Source organism: Carassius carassius, chromosome 5 (genome assembly GCF_963082965.1).
Source record: "Carassius carassius chromosome 5, fCarCar2.1, whole genome shotgun sequence".
NCBI lineage: Eukaryota > Metazoa > Chordata > Actinopteri > Cypriniformes > Cyprinidae > Carassius > Carassius carassius.
Genome location: NC_081759.1, coordinates 31,573,732 through 31,587,075, shown reverse-complemented (window position 1 = coordinate 31,587,075; position 13,344 = coordinate 31,573,732). Strand labels below are relative to the sequence as shown.

Below are 13,344 nucleotides of genomic sequence, written 5' to 3'. Positions count from 1 at the left end.
TCAGGAGTGCAAGTCTCTATTGTGGTGCAATAAAACTAACATCTTTCTGCAAAAATGAAAACAAAAAGTAGAACTACAAAGAACTGGGACTGGACCAATGACCATGTCTATGGTTTTAATATGAAAAAAATTTGTTTAGTTTTTGTAACTGAATGCTTTAATTATTATTCAAAGCAAATCTTGTTGACATACATCATCAGTGTCTTTACAAACTTTATATACATGATTATATAATGTATTTGTTTATATCATTAAATTCATAAAGTTCAATGGAATTATGTTTAAAATACAGTACATTAATTTGCTAGAAGTTGTAGTTTTGATTTTGACATTTATTTGATACATTTCAAAATTAAAGTTTATACTATTGAGCCCATTTCATAAACTACTTGATGAACTTGATGGTTTATCATGAAGCTTACTTCAAATCGTAAACTACCGTGAGTGAATAAATAAATAAATAAAAAATAACAAGAAAAGAAAGCTTCTGAATATTAAGGTTTATTCATTTTTACTGTTTCAGAAATGTACATGGTATGTTAAGTTTTTCACTCAGCTGCCTCTTTGCCCTTAGAAAAGAAATAAAAAGAAGTAGTGAGCAAATACATGATTAGTATAAAAGAGAGTTTTTAAGTTAAAAAATATGCATCAGAAAAAAAAATTACCTTTCCAGCATCACGGCTCTTGGCTCTGAGCTTGTTGACCTGAGACTCAGCAATGTCTGCACGCTCCTCAGCCTCCTCCAGCTCATGCTGCGCCTTCCTCAGCTTGGAAAGGTGAGTATTGGCTTGTTCCTCCTGCAAATCCACACACAATTATATCAGCAGCAGAAGATCTCATATGTTTAGAAGGTGCTTCTTGTTCTTAAATGAGGTACTCACAGCTTCTTCAGACTGCCTCTTGTAAGCCTTGACCTTCAGCTGAAGCTTGTCAACCAGATCCTGCAGTCTGTTGAGGTTCTTCTTATCCTCCTCAGTCTGCAGATAATACATGTTCCTCAGATTAAAACATATTCATATTAACGTGACCTTAAGTTTTTATGTATATATATATATATATAAGTACCTGGTAGGTGAGCTCCTTGACTCTCCTCTCATATTTGCGGACACCTTTAACAGCATCAGCTCCACGTCTCTGCTCTGCTTCAACTTCAGCCTCAAGCTCACGGACCTTAATGTTTAGACATGTTTAGACACTGGATAATGTCCACATCAAGACTATAAATATCAGGATAAAGGAGGACATCAGAATAAAGGCAATCTCACTCTGGACTCCAGTTTCTGGAGTTGTTTCTTTCCTCCCTTCATGGCCAGATTCTCAGCCTCATCTAGACGGTGCTGCAGGTCCTTCACTGTCACCTCCAGATTCTTCTTCATCCTCTCAAGGTGAGCACTGGTGTCCTGCTCCTTCTTGAGTTCCTCTGCCATCATTGCAGCCTTTTGCAATATTATAGACAGATATTAGTTTGACATTTTTAAGCACAGAAGTGTTTTGTGAATCATTAGGCAGCTACTGTTTCTCACATCAGTGATGGCCTTCTTGGCCTTCTCCTCTGCATTTCTGGCTTCCTGTACAGTGTCATCAACTTCACTCTGGATCTGAACAAGGTCAGCCTCAAGCTTCTTCTTGGTGTTCAGGAGACTTGTGTTCTATAACATGAAAAGCAACATTATGAACAATTTAGATAAATATTTCATTGTAGAATTAATTTCTTTGTAAAATACATTATGCTGTTACCTGAGAGTGCAGCAGCCCAACACGCTCACTGGCATCCACAAGCTCTTGTTCAGCCACTTTGCGGCCTCTCTCTGTCTGCTCCAGAGCGGCTCTCAGCTCCTCAATCTCAGCTTGCATCAGAGTGTTTCTGCGCTCCACCATTGCCACCTGCTCCTTCATGTCTTCCTGTCCTCTCACAGCATCGTCAAGGTGCAGCTGGGCATCCTGAACATAACAATAGCATTACATTAAGCTTTTGATGTGCTTTCGGTTTGCCTTTACTTAACATAGCTTAGATTATACAATCATATTACTGAACCCATAAACCAAAGAGAAGTCATATACCTTGAGTTGTCCCTGAACGTTTCTGAGCTGTTTCTGGGCCTCAGAAGCCTGGCGATTGGCGTGGCTCAGCTGAATCTCCATCTCATTAAGGTCTCCCTCCATCTTCTTCTTGATTCTCAGGGCATCATTCCTGCTCCTGACCTCAGAGTCCAGAGTGCTCTGCATGGATTCAATGACTCTCTGGCTGTTCCTCTTGATCTGCTCCATCTCCTCATCCTTCTCTGCAAGCTTCCTGTCAATCTCCCCCTTGACCTGGTTAAGCTCAAGCTGGACACGGAGAATCTTGGACTCCTCATGCTCCAGGGTGCCCTATGAAAACAAAAAAAATTTTACATTTTAGAACGAAAATATGAATTAATAACACAGTATTATGGTTCCCTGCAGAATTACATATTCAACTACAGATACTCACTTCAGCCTCCTCCAGGGCGGTCTGAATCTCCGCCTTTTCAGTCTCCACTGCTTTCTTGGCCTTTTCCAGCTCATGGATGCTCTTACCAGTCTCACCCAGCTGCTCTGTCAGGTCTGAAATCTCCTCTGTAGAAAGGAAAAATATAATCTATCATTATTAGCATTCATTTATCATATATATTTACTTTTTAATGTTTCAGTCTTACGCTGCAGATTTTTGTTCTCTCTCTTGAGGGTCTCCAGCTGATCCAGAGTCTCCTCATAGGAGTTCTTCATCTTGAACAGCTCAGTGCTGAGTGAACGAGCCTCTTTCTGGGCACCTTCCAGCTCTGCCTGACCTTCCTCATATTTCTGCTTCCATTCTGCCAAGACCTTCAATGGAGGCATATTAATATCAGATTTGTTCAACTTACAGCATGCTGAAATAATGCCTGTATCTTATTACAGAATGACTTTTATTTATTTATTTTTTACCTTGTCAAAGTTCCTCTGCTTCTTGTCAAGGTTAGCAGCCAAAGAGTTGGCTCTCTCCACATCAATCATGAGGTCCTCCACTTCACCCTGGAGTCTCTGTTTGGTCTTCTCCAGAGAGGCACATTTGGAGTTCACAGCCTCAATTTGTTCTTCTGCCTCTTGCAGACGCTGAGCCAACTTCTTCCTGTAATGCATTTGTAAACACCAGTTTTAACATTAAAGACTTTTCCATATGAACACATAGTAATCAGCTCTTGTGATGTTCATACTTGGACTCTTCAAGCTCCTCAGTGCGCTGGATGGCGTCAGTTTCATATTTGGTTCTCCACTGTGCAACTTCACTGTTGGCCTTTGACATTCCCCGCTGCAGCTCAGCCTTTGCCTCCTGCTCTTCCTCAAACTGCTCACGGAGCAGGTCGCAGTCATGACGGGCTGATTGCACAGCATGGGCCAGTGCATTCTTAGCCTAGGAGACAAAGTCACATAATATTAGCTTTGTTGCATAGTAAGTGGAAATGATGTGTTTGTGTTGATTCTATTACCTTAATCTCCTCTTCAATCTGCCTCTTAAGCTCCTCAATTTGCTGAGTGAAAGCTTGTTTGCCTCTGGTGAGCTGAGAAACCAGAGCCTCTTTCTCCTCCAGTTGACGGCCAAACTCACCTTTAGAGATTTACATTTACAAAAATATTGGTAAGATATAAGAGTGGTGGAGAAAATGGTATATATCTACGGAATGGAAGAAGCAATGTTTTTCTATTGCATAGTGGCAGTTCTCTACAGGGAATAAACTACTTGGGCTACTTGCGCTCATTTTGGTGCACTGTCAGTGTAGTTTCTGTTTGATTGTATTACTCTAAACCAGGCTTAAAACCTCCTAAGGAGAGTGACATAGCCAACATCATTACTTTAAAGTATACATAAATAATCAAATTTGCCACTATAAATTTGTATATTTCAATTAAATTATATATATATATATATATATATATATATAATAAGCCATTTCTTTAAGTGAATGAAAAAAATTATGTCGTTTTGAGATTTTTACCATTTTCAGTTTGAAGTCTTGCTCTCTGAGCACTGAGGTCGTTTATCTGGCGAAGGTTTTCGTCATTCTTGGACTTAATTTCGCTTAGTTGGTCCTCAAGGGTGCGACAAATCTTCTCAAGATTGGCCTGTAAACCACAGAATAATTTGTTTCTTAAAAATCTTAACCTTATTTGATATATTTCCTTAAAAATATTTAAGGATCAATTGTCAAACCTTTGCTTTGGCAACAGCCTCCATGTTGCTGGAGAGATCATCAATCTCCATTTTGTATTCACTCTTCTCTTTCTCAAGCTTCTGCTTGACACGCTGGAGGTTGTCGATTTGCTCTCCCAGCTCAGCCACACTGTCTGCCTGCTTCTTACGGAGGGCAGCAGCCGTAGCTTCATGCTGGAGAGTGGACTCTTCAAGATCACGACGCATCTTCTGGAATTCAGCTTCACGCTTCTTATTCATCTCGATCTGAGCAGCAGTGGCTCCTCCAGCCTCCTCAAGCCTCTCACTGATCTCCTCAAGTTCCCTGGAGAGATCAGCTCTCTGCTTCTCAACCTTGGCACGAGCAGCACGCTCAGCCTCAATCTCTTCCTCCAGTTCCTCAATGCGAGCCTACAGTGGCATTAATAAAACCTTATTAGTTTTTTTTGTTTTTTTTTACCATTGCCTTTAACAACAAAAGAAAAAAGAATGCCTGAAGCTCCTTGATCTTCTTCTGGAGTTGAGCACCCAGAGATTGTTCATCTTCAATCTTGCTGAGCAGCTGGCTTGTTTCAAAGTCTTTTCTGTGTGTAAAAGGGGAACAATGAATGATTTGAAATAAATGATATTTATTTTTGTAAGAGTTTACAAAAACTTCCTACTTCTTCAGCTTCTCATCAGATTGTTGCTTGTCATTCTCGAGGTCCATGATGGACTCTTGGGCTAATTTCAGGTCTCCTTCAAGCTTTCTCTTTGCTCTCTCAAGATCCATGCGGAGCTTCTTCTCTTGTTCAAGGGAACCTTCCAGCTAAGCAATTTGATGTTGGTATTGTGTTAATTAAGTGGATTAATTATTAGCACCATTATTATTTGATTCATTTTAACATGTGACAAGTTATACACCTTATGAATATAATGCATTTATTGTCTTTAATATTTAGTCACTACTTCTACTCATGGTATGAAAAATACAAAATTATATACTCAAAGTATAACCTAATTATGACAACTCACATCATCAACTTGCTGCTCAAGCTTTGTCTTGGATTTGGTCAGGGTGTTGACTTTGTCCTCTTCTGCCTGGAGATCATCCAGGGTCTGCTGATGTGCCTCTTGGAGGGCTTTCTTCTCCTTCGTAAGTTTGCCAATGCTCTCGTCCTGAGCTGCCATTTCCTCAGTCAAGTTTTTGACCTGTTTTTTTTTTTTTTCAAATGAGCGCATTTAATATATCATATCATAATATTAAATTATTAATCTAATCTTAAACCAACAAAATCTCCAACCTTGTTCTCAGTGGCATGTTTCTCCTTTTCCACTTTAGCCAAGGTGAGCTCCAGGTCATCAATGTCTTTCTTCAGCTCAGAGCACTCATCCTCCAGCTTCCTCTTCTTAGCTGTCAGTTCAGCATTGATTTCTTCCTCATCTTCCAGTCTCTCAGTTGTCTCTTTGAGTTTAGCTTCAAGCTGGATTTTGCTCTTGATCAGACCCTCACACCTCTCCTCAGCATCTGACAGATTCTCAGATTCCTGTTAGGAAAATAGATTGTTATTTCTTTGGAAACCACTTTGTTCCATTTTAATGGAGATATATTTCAGTTAATTAAATTAGGTAAACTCACAGATGCTACTTGCAGCTGCAGATCATTTTTCTCTTGCAGCAGTGCCACCATCTTCTCTTCAAGCTCCTTCTTTTTGGCTTCAGCCTTGGCAAGATCTTCTTTGCATTTTACAAAGTCCTCTTTCATGGTTGCCAGCTCCTTCTCAGTCTCAGCACTCTTCAGCAGAGGCTTAATCTTGTAGTAAACCTTCATCCATGGCCAGTGTTTGACGTTCATGAAAGAGCGGACGTTGTATTGGATGGTGTAAATTGCATCCCTGATTAAATCATTTAGATAATTAGTAACTGATAAATGCACTTATTTGTATACTTGTCAACACAATACTTCCTACAAGTCTTACATGTATCAAAAAATCTAAGTAAAAAATTTCAAGATATTATACGTTTGGTTTTCAGAGATTTTCTTTAACTGTAAATCACAATACAGTGCAATGTGTAATTCAAAATATAGGTAACGGTACATTGTGCCATGTTTTTTTCCTGAATTCTGTTTTGACACAAAATAGATATTAAAAACCTGCTTATTGTAAATATAAGTAAATCTTAAATATTTTCCAAGATACTTTTATTTTTTGCCATAGAGAGGAACAAATCTTATTTATTATTCATTGACATTCTGAAATCATGAGGGGAAGAAATCATTGGTATAAATATTTCCACTGATAAAAGGTTTATACTAACTGAAATATAAATATAGAGAAATATAAATATAAGAATCAGAGGTTTTGTTCCTTTCATGACATTCCTTACCTCCTCTCCGTCATCTTCACAAACTCTCTCCTCATCAGATAACCACGACAGACAGCTTGAGTCATTGTGACCAGAGCAGCCAGTTTCTCATCACGCATTTCCTCAAGAGTACCCAGAAGACCAGCTTTGAAGAACACCTTAATATATAATAAATGACAGTGATTTAAACAGAATAAACCTTATACAATAAATCATGATCATTAAATGTTTTAAATGCTGTAAAGTAGAATATGAACCTTTGTGTGTCCAAATCTGTACTGGTCGTGATCAACGTCGATGGATCCCAGGAGTTTCTCAGAAGCTTTCTTGTTGTCAATAAACTGTCCCTCTGGGATTACACTGGCATTCAGCACCTTGTATCTGTTGAAGGTCAATCAAAATGCTTAATTTCCTCTAATTAAGAGCCTCATACAGTAAATATTTTTTTCGAGCCTGTCCTCCAACAAAAAACGACCATATAGGTCATTTGTGCAAGCACCTTTTACGACCTATATTTACGTTTTAAAGTTAAACGCCCTCTAGCGGGCGTAAAAATAATGACAGTATTACGTTGCGTCTGTCGTCATGAAATGACATATAACGTCATTACCAATCAAAACGCACGTTTATTTAAATGCAATGTGTGGGCTTTTTACACCGATCTCACAGTATTTCCTACATATTTTACTAGGTGGCTTATTCGTTCGAATGACCACACCTAACCCCACCTCTAAACCTAACCCTCACAGAAATCATGCTAAATTATGATTTATTGAGCATATACATTTTCATGCATGTCCATTCCCTGGGATCGAACCCATGATACCATGATTACCTATCAATGTATAGCGCAATAATCTACCAACTGAGCTACACGAAACGCAAATCAGAGGGCAAATAAAAGAGTACAAAACATTAATATGAAAACGACCTTTTGCCGATAGGGGCGCAATTGTAGTATACGCTCTGATGGGTCGTATTTCAGGGATTTGGACAAACGACCTATACGAGCGTATTGGTTGGAGGACAGGTTGTTTTTTTCATGTGGTCCCTGTTACCTCTGCTTGAAGTCACCATAGAGGATTCTGCTGGGGAAGCCCTTTCTGCAGATTCTGATGCCCTCCAGCACACCGTTACACCTCAGCTGGTGGATAACCAGGTGGTTCTCCATAAGACCTATAAAAGACAGTTTATATCTTGAGCTTGATAAATTAGTAAAAGTATTAAATATTGTATTAATGACAGAATATCTGTAATCCCTTTATTACTTTACCTGGAATCTTGGACTCATTGGGAATCAGACAGCGCACAAAGTGAGGGTGAGTGCTCCTCAAGTTGGTCATGAGCTTGCCCAAGTTCTCCTGTTTAATCATGAAAAGGTACAGCTTTCTTAGTCACATTGACTGACTTGTTGATATATAATTTCTCTGACTTATCAAGCAAGCTGATGTACAGTCATTGCTTTCACTGCATCATTATTCAAATTTGGTTTCAAACAAAGACGTACTCTAAACTGTGAAGACACAGTCTGCATGGAACCACCCTTCTTCTTGCCTCCCTTCTTTCCACCACCAGTCTCTATGCAGATGAAGAGACAAAGGAAGACACATAATGTGATAATCAGAAGAAAGTGCAAAATTAAATCAGTGTTTGGTTAATTAAATTAGCACAGTTCAGTTTTTTATTACCCTCAACAACAGGTGGGTAGAGAGTAGCCAGCAGTTTGACAGAAGACTTCTGGTAAAGCTGCACAACAGACTCGTTCAGTGGATCCTTGTTCTTGTCCAACCAGCCAGAAATGTTGTAGTCCACAGTTCCAGCGTAGTGGACCAGGGAGAAGTGGGCCTCAGCCTTGCCTTTGGCAGGCTTTGGTTTCTGGAAAGCATTGCACTTGCCAAGATGCTGATCATACAGCTTGTTCTTGAAGGAAGTGTCTGTAGCCTTGGGGAACATGCACTCCTCTTCAAGGATGGAGAAGATACCCATGGGCTGTTTATAAAAGAATGTTGTTTATTATTAAAAATTTATACTTTTGAAAATGGAAAATGGAAATTAATAAGTTCATAAACCAGTAAAAACCTTCTCAATGAGCTCAATGCAAGCAGCCAAGTCCATGCCAAAGTCAATGAATTCCCAAACAATGCCCTCCTTCTTGTACTCCTCTTGTTCCAGCACAAACATGTGGTGGTTGAAAAACTGTTGCAGTTTCTCGTTGGTGAAGTTGATGCACAGCTGCTCCATGCTGTTGAACTGGAGAAAGAAACAGGATCATTTACTAGCAGCTGAATGTGACTCTATTTTCCATAAAGAGAAATAAACATAAAACATTCTTACATCAAAGATCTCAAAGCCAGCAATATCCAGCACACCAATGAAGAAATTTCTTTGCTGTTTTGTGTCCAACATCTGGTTGATACGAACGACCATCCACAAGAACATCCTCTCATAGATAGATTTGCACAAGGCGCTAACAGAGTTGTAAACCTGTAAGAATAGATTGAATTTTTATTAAAAACTTTTTGATTTGCTATATTCAATTATGATTTTCAAGCTGAACACAAATGTCTTGATGGAGATATGTTATTACATATATTACTACACACACCTGTGGCACTGTTTGGCCTTTGGTCACAAACTCGTTTCCGACTTTTACTCTGGGGTAGCACAAAGCCTTCAGCATATCAGCAGAGTTCAAACCCAGAAGGTAGGAGATTTTGTCAGCCTCTGCCATGTAAAAGTTTTTTTTTAAGAATATAGAAATGTGGATCTTTCAATTCAAGCACTGCATGTAATCACACACATTAGTACTATTTAGTCTCACCCTCTGTGCCATCAGGCTCAGCCTGCTCCTCACGCTGCTTCTGCTTGAACTTCATGTTACCATGATGAAGCACAGCTCCAGTGAACTTGTAGATGCCCATCTTCTCCTCAGCACTGAAGCCCAGAATATCGATAGCAGTCTGGAAATTTCAGAAAAGAACAAGCTCTATGATTAGTCATGTTTACATTGAGTTTGTTATTTAAAACAGCATTGACTCACATCAGTAGCAACCAGCTCCTCTTTATCATCAATGCTTGCCACTGTGATCTGACCCTGACTGCACATGGGGAAGTCATAAGGGTTGGTGGTGATGAGCGTCATTTCTGCAAAATACATGTATATTAATATTTATTTCATAGAATTGTACAATATTATCTGTACAATATAGTAAATGTTAAATAAATATGTGCATCTACCGATCAGCTCAGGCTTATGGTTGGTCATCATCTGGTAGAAGATGTGGTAGCCTCTCTCATCTGAAAGCTGGAATGTCACTCTAGACTTCTCCAGCAGATCTGTTGAGAGAATGTACTTGTGTCACAATCATCTGAAGCATGACAGACAAATGTGGAGGATGGATAAATAAGATCATGTCCACCTACATGTCTCAATATCAGCACTAGCCAGTTTTCCTGATGTGCCAAAATGAATTCTGATGAATTTACCCTGTTTAAAATAAAATTAACATTTGAGTTGCTGTACTGTATTACTAAAACAACAACAACAACAATACAAAGTACTCAACAAAGCTAAGCTAAATATTTCTAAATTATGTTTGAATATAAAAATAGCTTGACTTACAAAACGAGAGGAGTTGTCATTTCTCACAGTCTTGGCATTACCATAAGCCTCAAGCAGAGGGTTAGCAGCAATGATCTGATCCTCAAGAGAGCCCTGTTTGATGTTTGAAGGGGTTTCAGTTATTTTCTCTTGTATCTTGTGTCATCACTATTTGCAGACATTATTAATTTTACCTTTAATTTCATCTTTAATATCTTTCAGAGAAATTTATTTATCATAGTTTTGTATCTCATACCTGCATTTTGCTGGCATTCTCTTTCTTCTTGTCACCATGAACTGCAACTGTGGCAAAGTACTGGATGACACGTTTGGTGTTCACAGTCTTTCCAGCACCAGATTCTCCACTGGTTTATGAGAAGAGAAATGATGATAAGAAATGTAGAAGTTCCACAAGAGCAAAATATAACCATTCTCAACATCTCTAACAGTAGAGTAGGCTAGATACATACGTAATCAGGACAGATTGGTTCTCTCTGTCTGCAAATTAAAAGTAATAATGTTTCAGCGATTGTTTTATCAAAAAAAAATATTTGAATGTGAATTTGACATACCAAAATCAACTGAGAAATAATTCAGATCACATAAATCAGATCTTACCAGTCAGCATGGCCTGATAGGCGTTGTCAGAGACAGAGAAGATGTGGGGTGGGGCCTCCATACGCTTCTTGCCTCTGTAGGCAGCCACCACTTCTGCATCATACACTGGGAGCCACTTGTAGGGGTTCACAGTAGCGCAAAACAGCCCAGAGTAGGTCTGAAATGAGCAGAGAAGTAGTCAGATTGCAACAACACTGACAAAATGAACTTAAATGCTGTTTTACTTTGCTCCAGAACTTACGTAGATCATCCATGCGGCATAACGCTCTTTGAGGTTATACAGCACAGAGGGTTCATTGAGATGGGTCATCATGGCCATGTCCTCAATCTTGTCAAACTTTGGAGGATTCATCGGGTGGACATCATCCTCCTTTGCAACTCTCTCCTATAAATTTGGTCCATTAAATTAGAACAATCATAAAAATTTGTAAGATTATGTAAGTAAAAGGTTTTGTGGAAAGTTGAAATTTCACCTCTTTAGTGTCATTCACAATGACAGTGACTTTGGCACCGTCTCTGCTCTTGATTGTTCCCTTGACGTACAGTTCTTTATCATCAACCACATAGCAAGCAGCTTTGGCATCAAATGGTTTGTTCTGAGCCTCGATTCTCTCCTTCTCTGGCTTACGGAGGTAAATGGCAGCCTTGCCATAAATGGCCATCTCCGCGTCCGTACTCATGGTGGCAGCTCACTTCAAAAATATAAAGATTGTCACAGAAATTCAGTATTAGATCAGTAATTTTCTACTTAATGTAAAATTAGTTTATGTAGAGTTTTAACTCCAACCCTAATAAAAGACACCTAAAAGTTAACAGGTTCTCCAGTTTGATCAGAGTTTGAATTAAACTCTGCAGACCAGAGTTCATTGTTATTGCCAGATTTAAGGAAACCCTGCAGTAAAGCCTGGATGTTGATTATATGTTCTAAAACAAGTGTATTATGCCAGAACACTAATGCATTTTCAGTGTTTTTATTTTTCCCCATAAAATGTCTTTAGTTTAATATAGCATCTTTACCTTACCACAATCCCACACACTTCTGATGAAAGTCTGCAATACTGTAAAAAAACAAAGTACAATGTTATACATTCAAGCCATGCCTTTTAATAAAAAAATCTACAAATATCAACTGTAAGTGTGTTACAAATAGTAAAGATACCATACATTTTTTTAAAACTGTGTACATAGTGAAAATGAAATGGAAGTTTTCTCTCACCACAAGCAAGCTGCGGCTGGACTTCTGAACGCAACTGTCTCCAGTCCTGCTCCGGCTCTTTATACTGTACATGTTCTGCAAGCAATGCAGGAGTTAAATTTGGCTAATGCCAAATATGGCTAAAAAAAATTAAGAAATTGATCAGATGGATCATTTGGTACTATCCAAACTTGGTTATAACAAAAATAGAAACAACTTCAGAATAGCTTAAAATAATTTAACCTCAAAACTTAACGCTTAATAATGCAATATAACATAATCAGTTAAACTTTTTAAATTAAAACAGCAAAAAGACAAAAAAATGATCTTTAACATAACACTTATTTGTCTACCTGAAAAAGGGGCAACACTTAATTTGTATTAGATATTTGAATCGTTTGCTATGCTTTTTTAATTATTATTATTATTAAACTCTTATTGACATTAACAAATCAATGTGGCAGGATTTATATATTTAAGACATATTCAGTGTATATTCTGGTGAATTCTTATTTAGTGTGCTATAATCTGAATAACAGATAATGTGCATTTGCTATTTGCTCATGAACATATTTATTTCACATTTTATTGCTGTACTTGATGAGTTTACATTCCACAGACTCATGGATCAGATTTCTTGGTTTACCTTTTTTGTATAAGGAAAAAAAAAACTGTATGTGACTGCAATATTAGAACCCATACTGTTCTAAAATTGGCTCCAGTAAGATGGCATGGCTGTCTTTTTTATGTTTTTATTTTACATTAAATAATTAAATACATATAACTTAAATGACTGTCAGATAAATATGTCAAACAATGATAAAGATTGATAAAATCTTGCTTATGTTTATTTTATGTTTTATAATGTTTATTTGATTAACCAACAACATGATTGTGTTTATTACACTTAACACCACTTCAATAAACTCATTATCTTCATACAGGGCCTTTTTATATTCCAAATGTTTATTCTGCTCCATCAAAAGTATCGGATACTATCACCTTAGATATTTAATTGGATCAGTTTGCTATAGATTGGTGCATGTCACCAGGCAATACATTTTCTTTTTCAGACTATAAGGATAATGGGATGTATAACTAACAGTGTGCATGAGGATATGATGTTCATGTAATCATTAACAAAATCACCTTCATCTTCATCATCATCATCTTTATTGCCGGTAAACAGTAATTCAAACTCCATTTACTGTACATACTATTCCAGAGTCCCTGCAGGTCTTAAATACTTAAATTCATTTATATCAAATGCAAGGCCATACAAAGTCTTAAACATTAAATGTAATAAGAAAAATCTTAATTATCATTTTAAGAGGTCTAAATTTGGGGAAAAACAGGAATTGTAACATGATTTATAGATTACTATGTCCCATGTAT

At 37.8% G+C, this 13,344-nt stretch overlaps 1 protein-coding gene across 1 annotated transcript; it reads right to left on the bottom strand.

The window, feature by feature from the left end:
• Positions 1 to 485: 485 nt before the first annotated feature.
• LOC132141269 (myosin heavy chain, fast skeletal muscle-like) lies at positions 486 to 12,022 on the bottom strand. The gene is made up of 41 exons (XM_059550632.1): positions 11,971 to 12,022; positions 11,777 to 11,812; positions 11,228 to 11,446; positions 10,996 to 11,139; positions 10,755 to 10,911; positions 10,607 to 10,634; positions 10,393 to 10,501; positions 10,158 to 10,250; positions 9,959 to 10,022; positions 9,773 to 9,871; positions 9,576 to 9,679; positions 9,357 to 9,495; positions 9,141 to 9,259; positions 8,870 to 9,019; positions 8,615 to 8,785; positions 8,224 to 8,524; positions 8,043 to 8,113; positions 7,809 to 7,896; positions 7,594 to 7,711; positions 6,793 to 6,916; positions 6,557 to 6,693; positions 5,808 to 6,063; positions 5,473 to 5,715; positions 5,204 to 5,380; positions 4,852 to 4,997; positions 4,683 to 4,773; positions 4,211 to 4,600; positions 3,996 to 4,122; positions 3,489 to 3,607; positions 3,216 to 3,412; positions 2,947 to 3,130; positions 2,679 to 2,844; positions 2,474 to 2,598; positions 2,062 to 2,370; positions 1,738 to 1,941; positions 1,524 to 1,649; positions 1,266 to 1,436; positions 1,066 to 1,170; positions 882 to 977; positions 666 to 797; positions 486 to 569 (listed from the first exon to the last, which is right to left on the bottom strand). Exons 3-41 carry the CDS (start codon positions 11,432 to 11,434, stop codon positions 549 to 551), a joined length of 5,808 nt encoding a protein of 1,935 aa, XP_059406615.1. The 5' UTR covers positions 11,435 to 11,446; positions 11,777 to 11,812; positions 11,971 to 12,022; the 3' UTR covers positions 486 to 548.
• Positions 12,023 to 13,344: the final 1,322 nt, after the last annotated feature.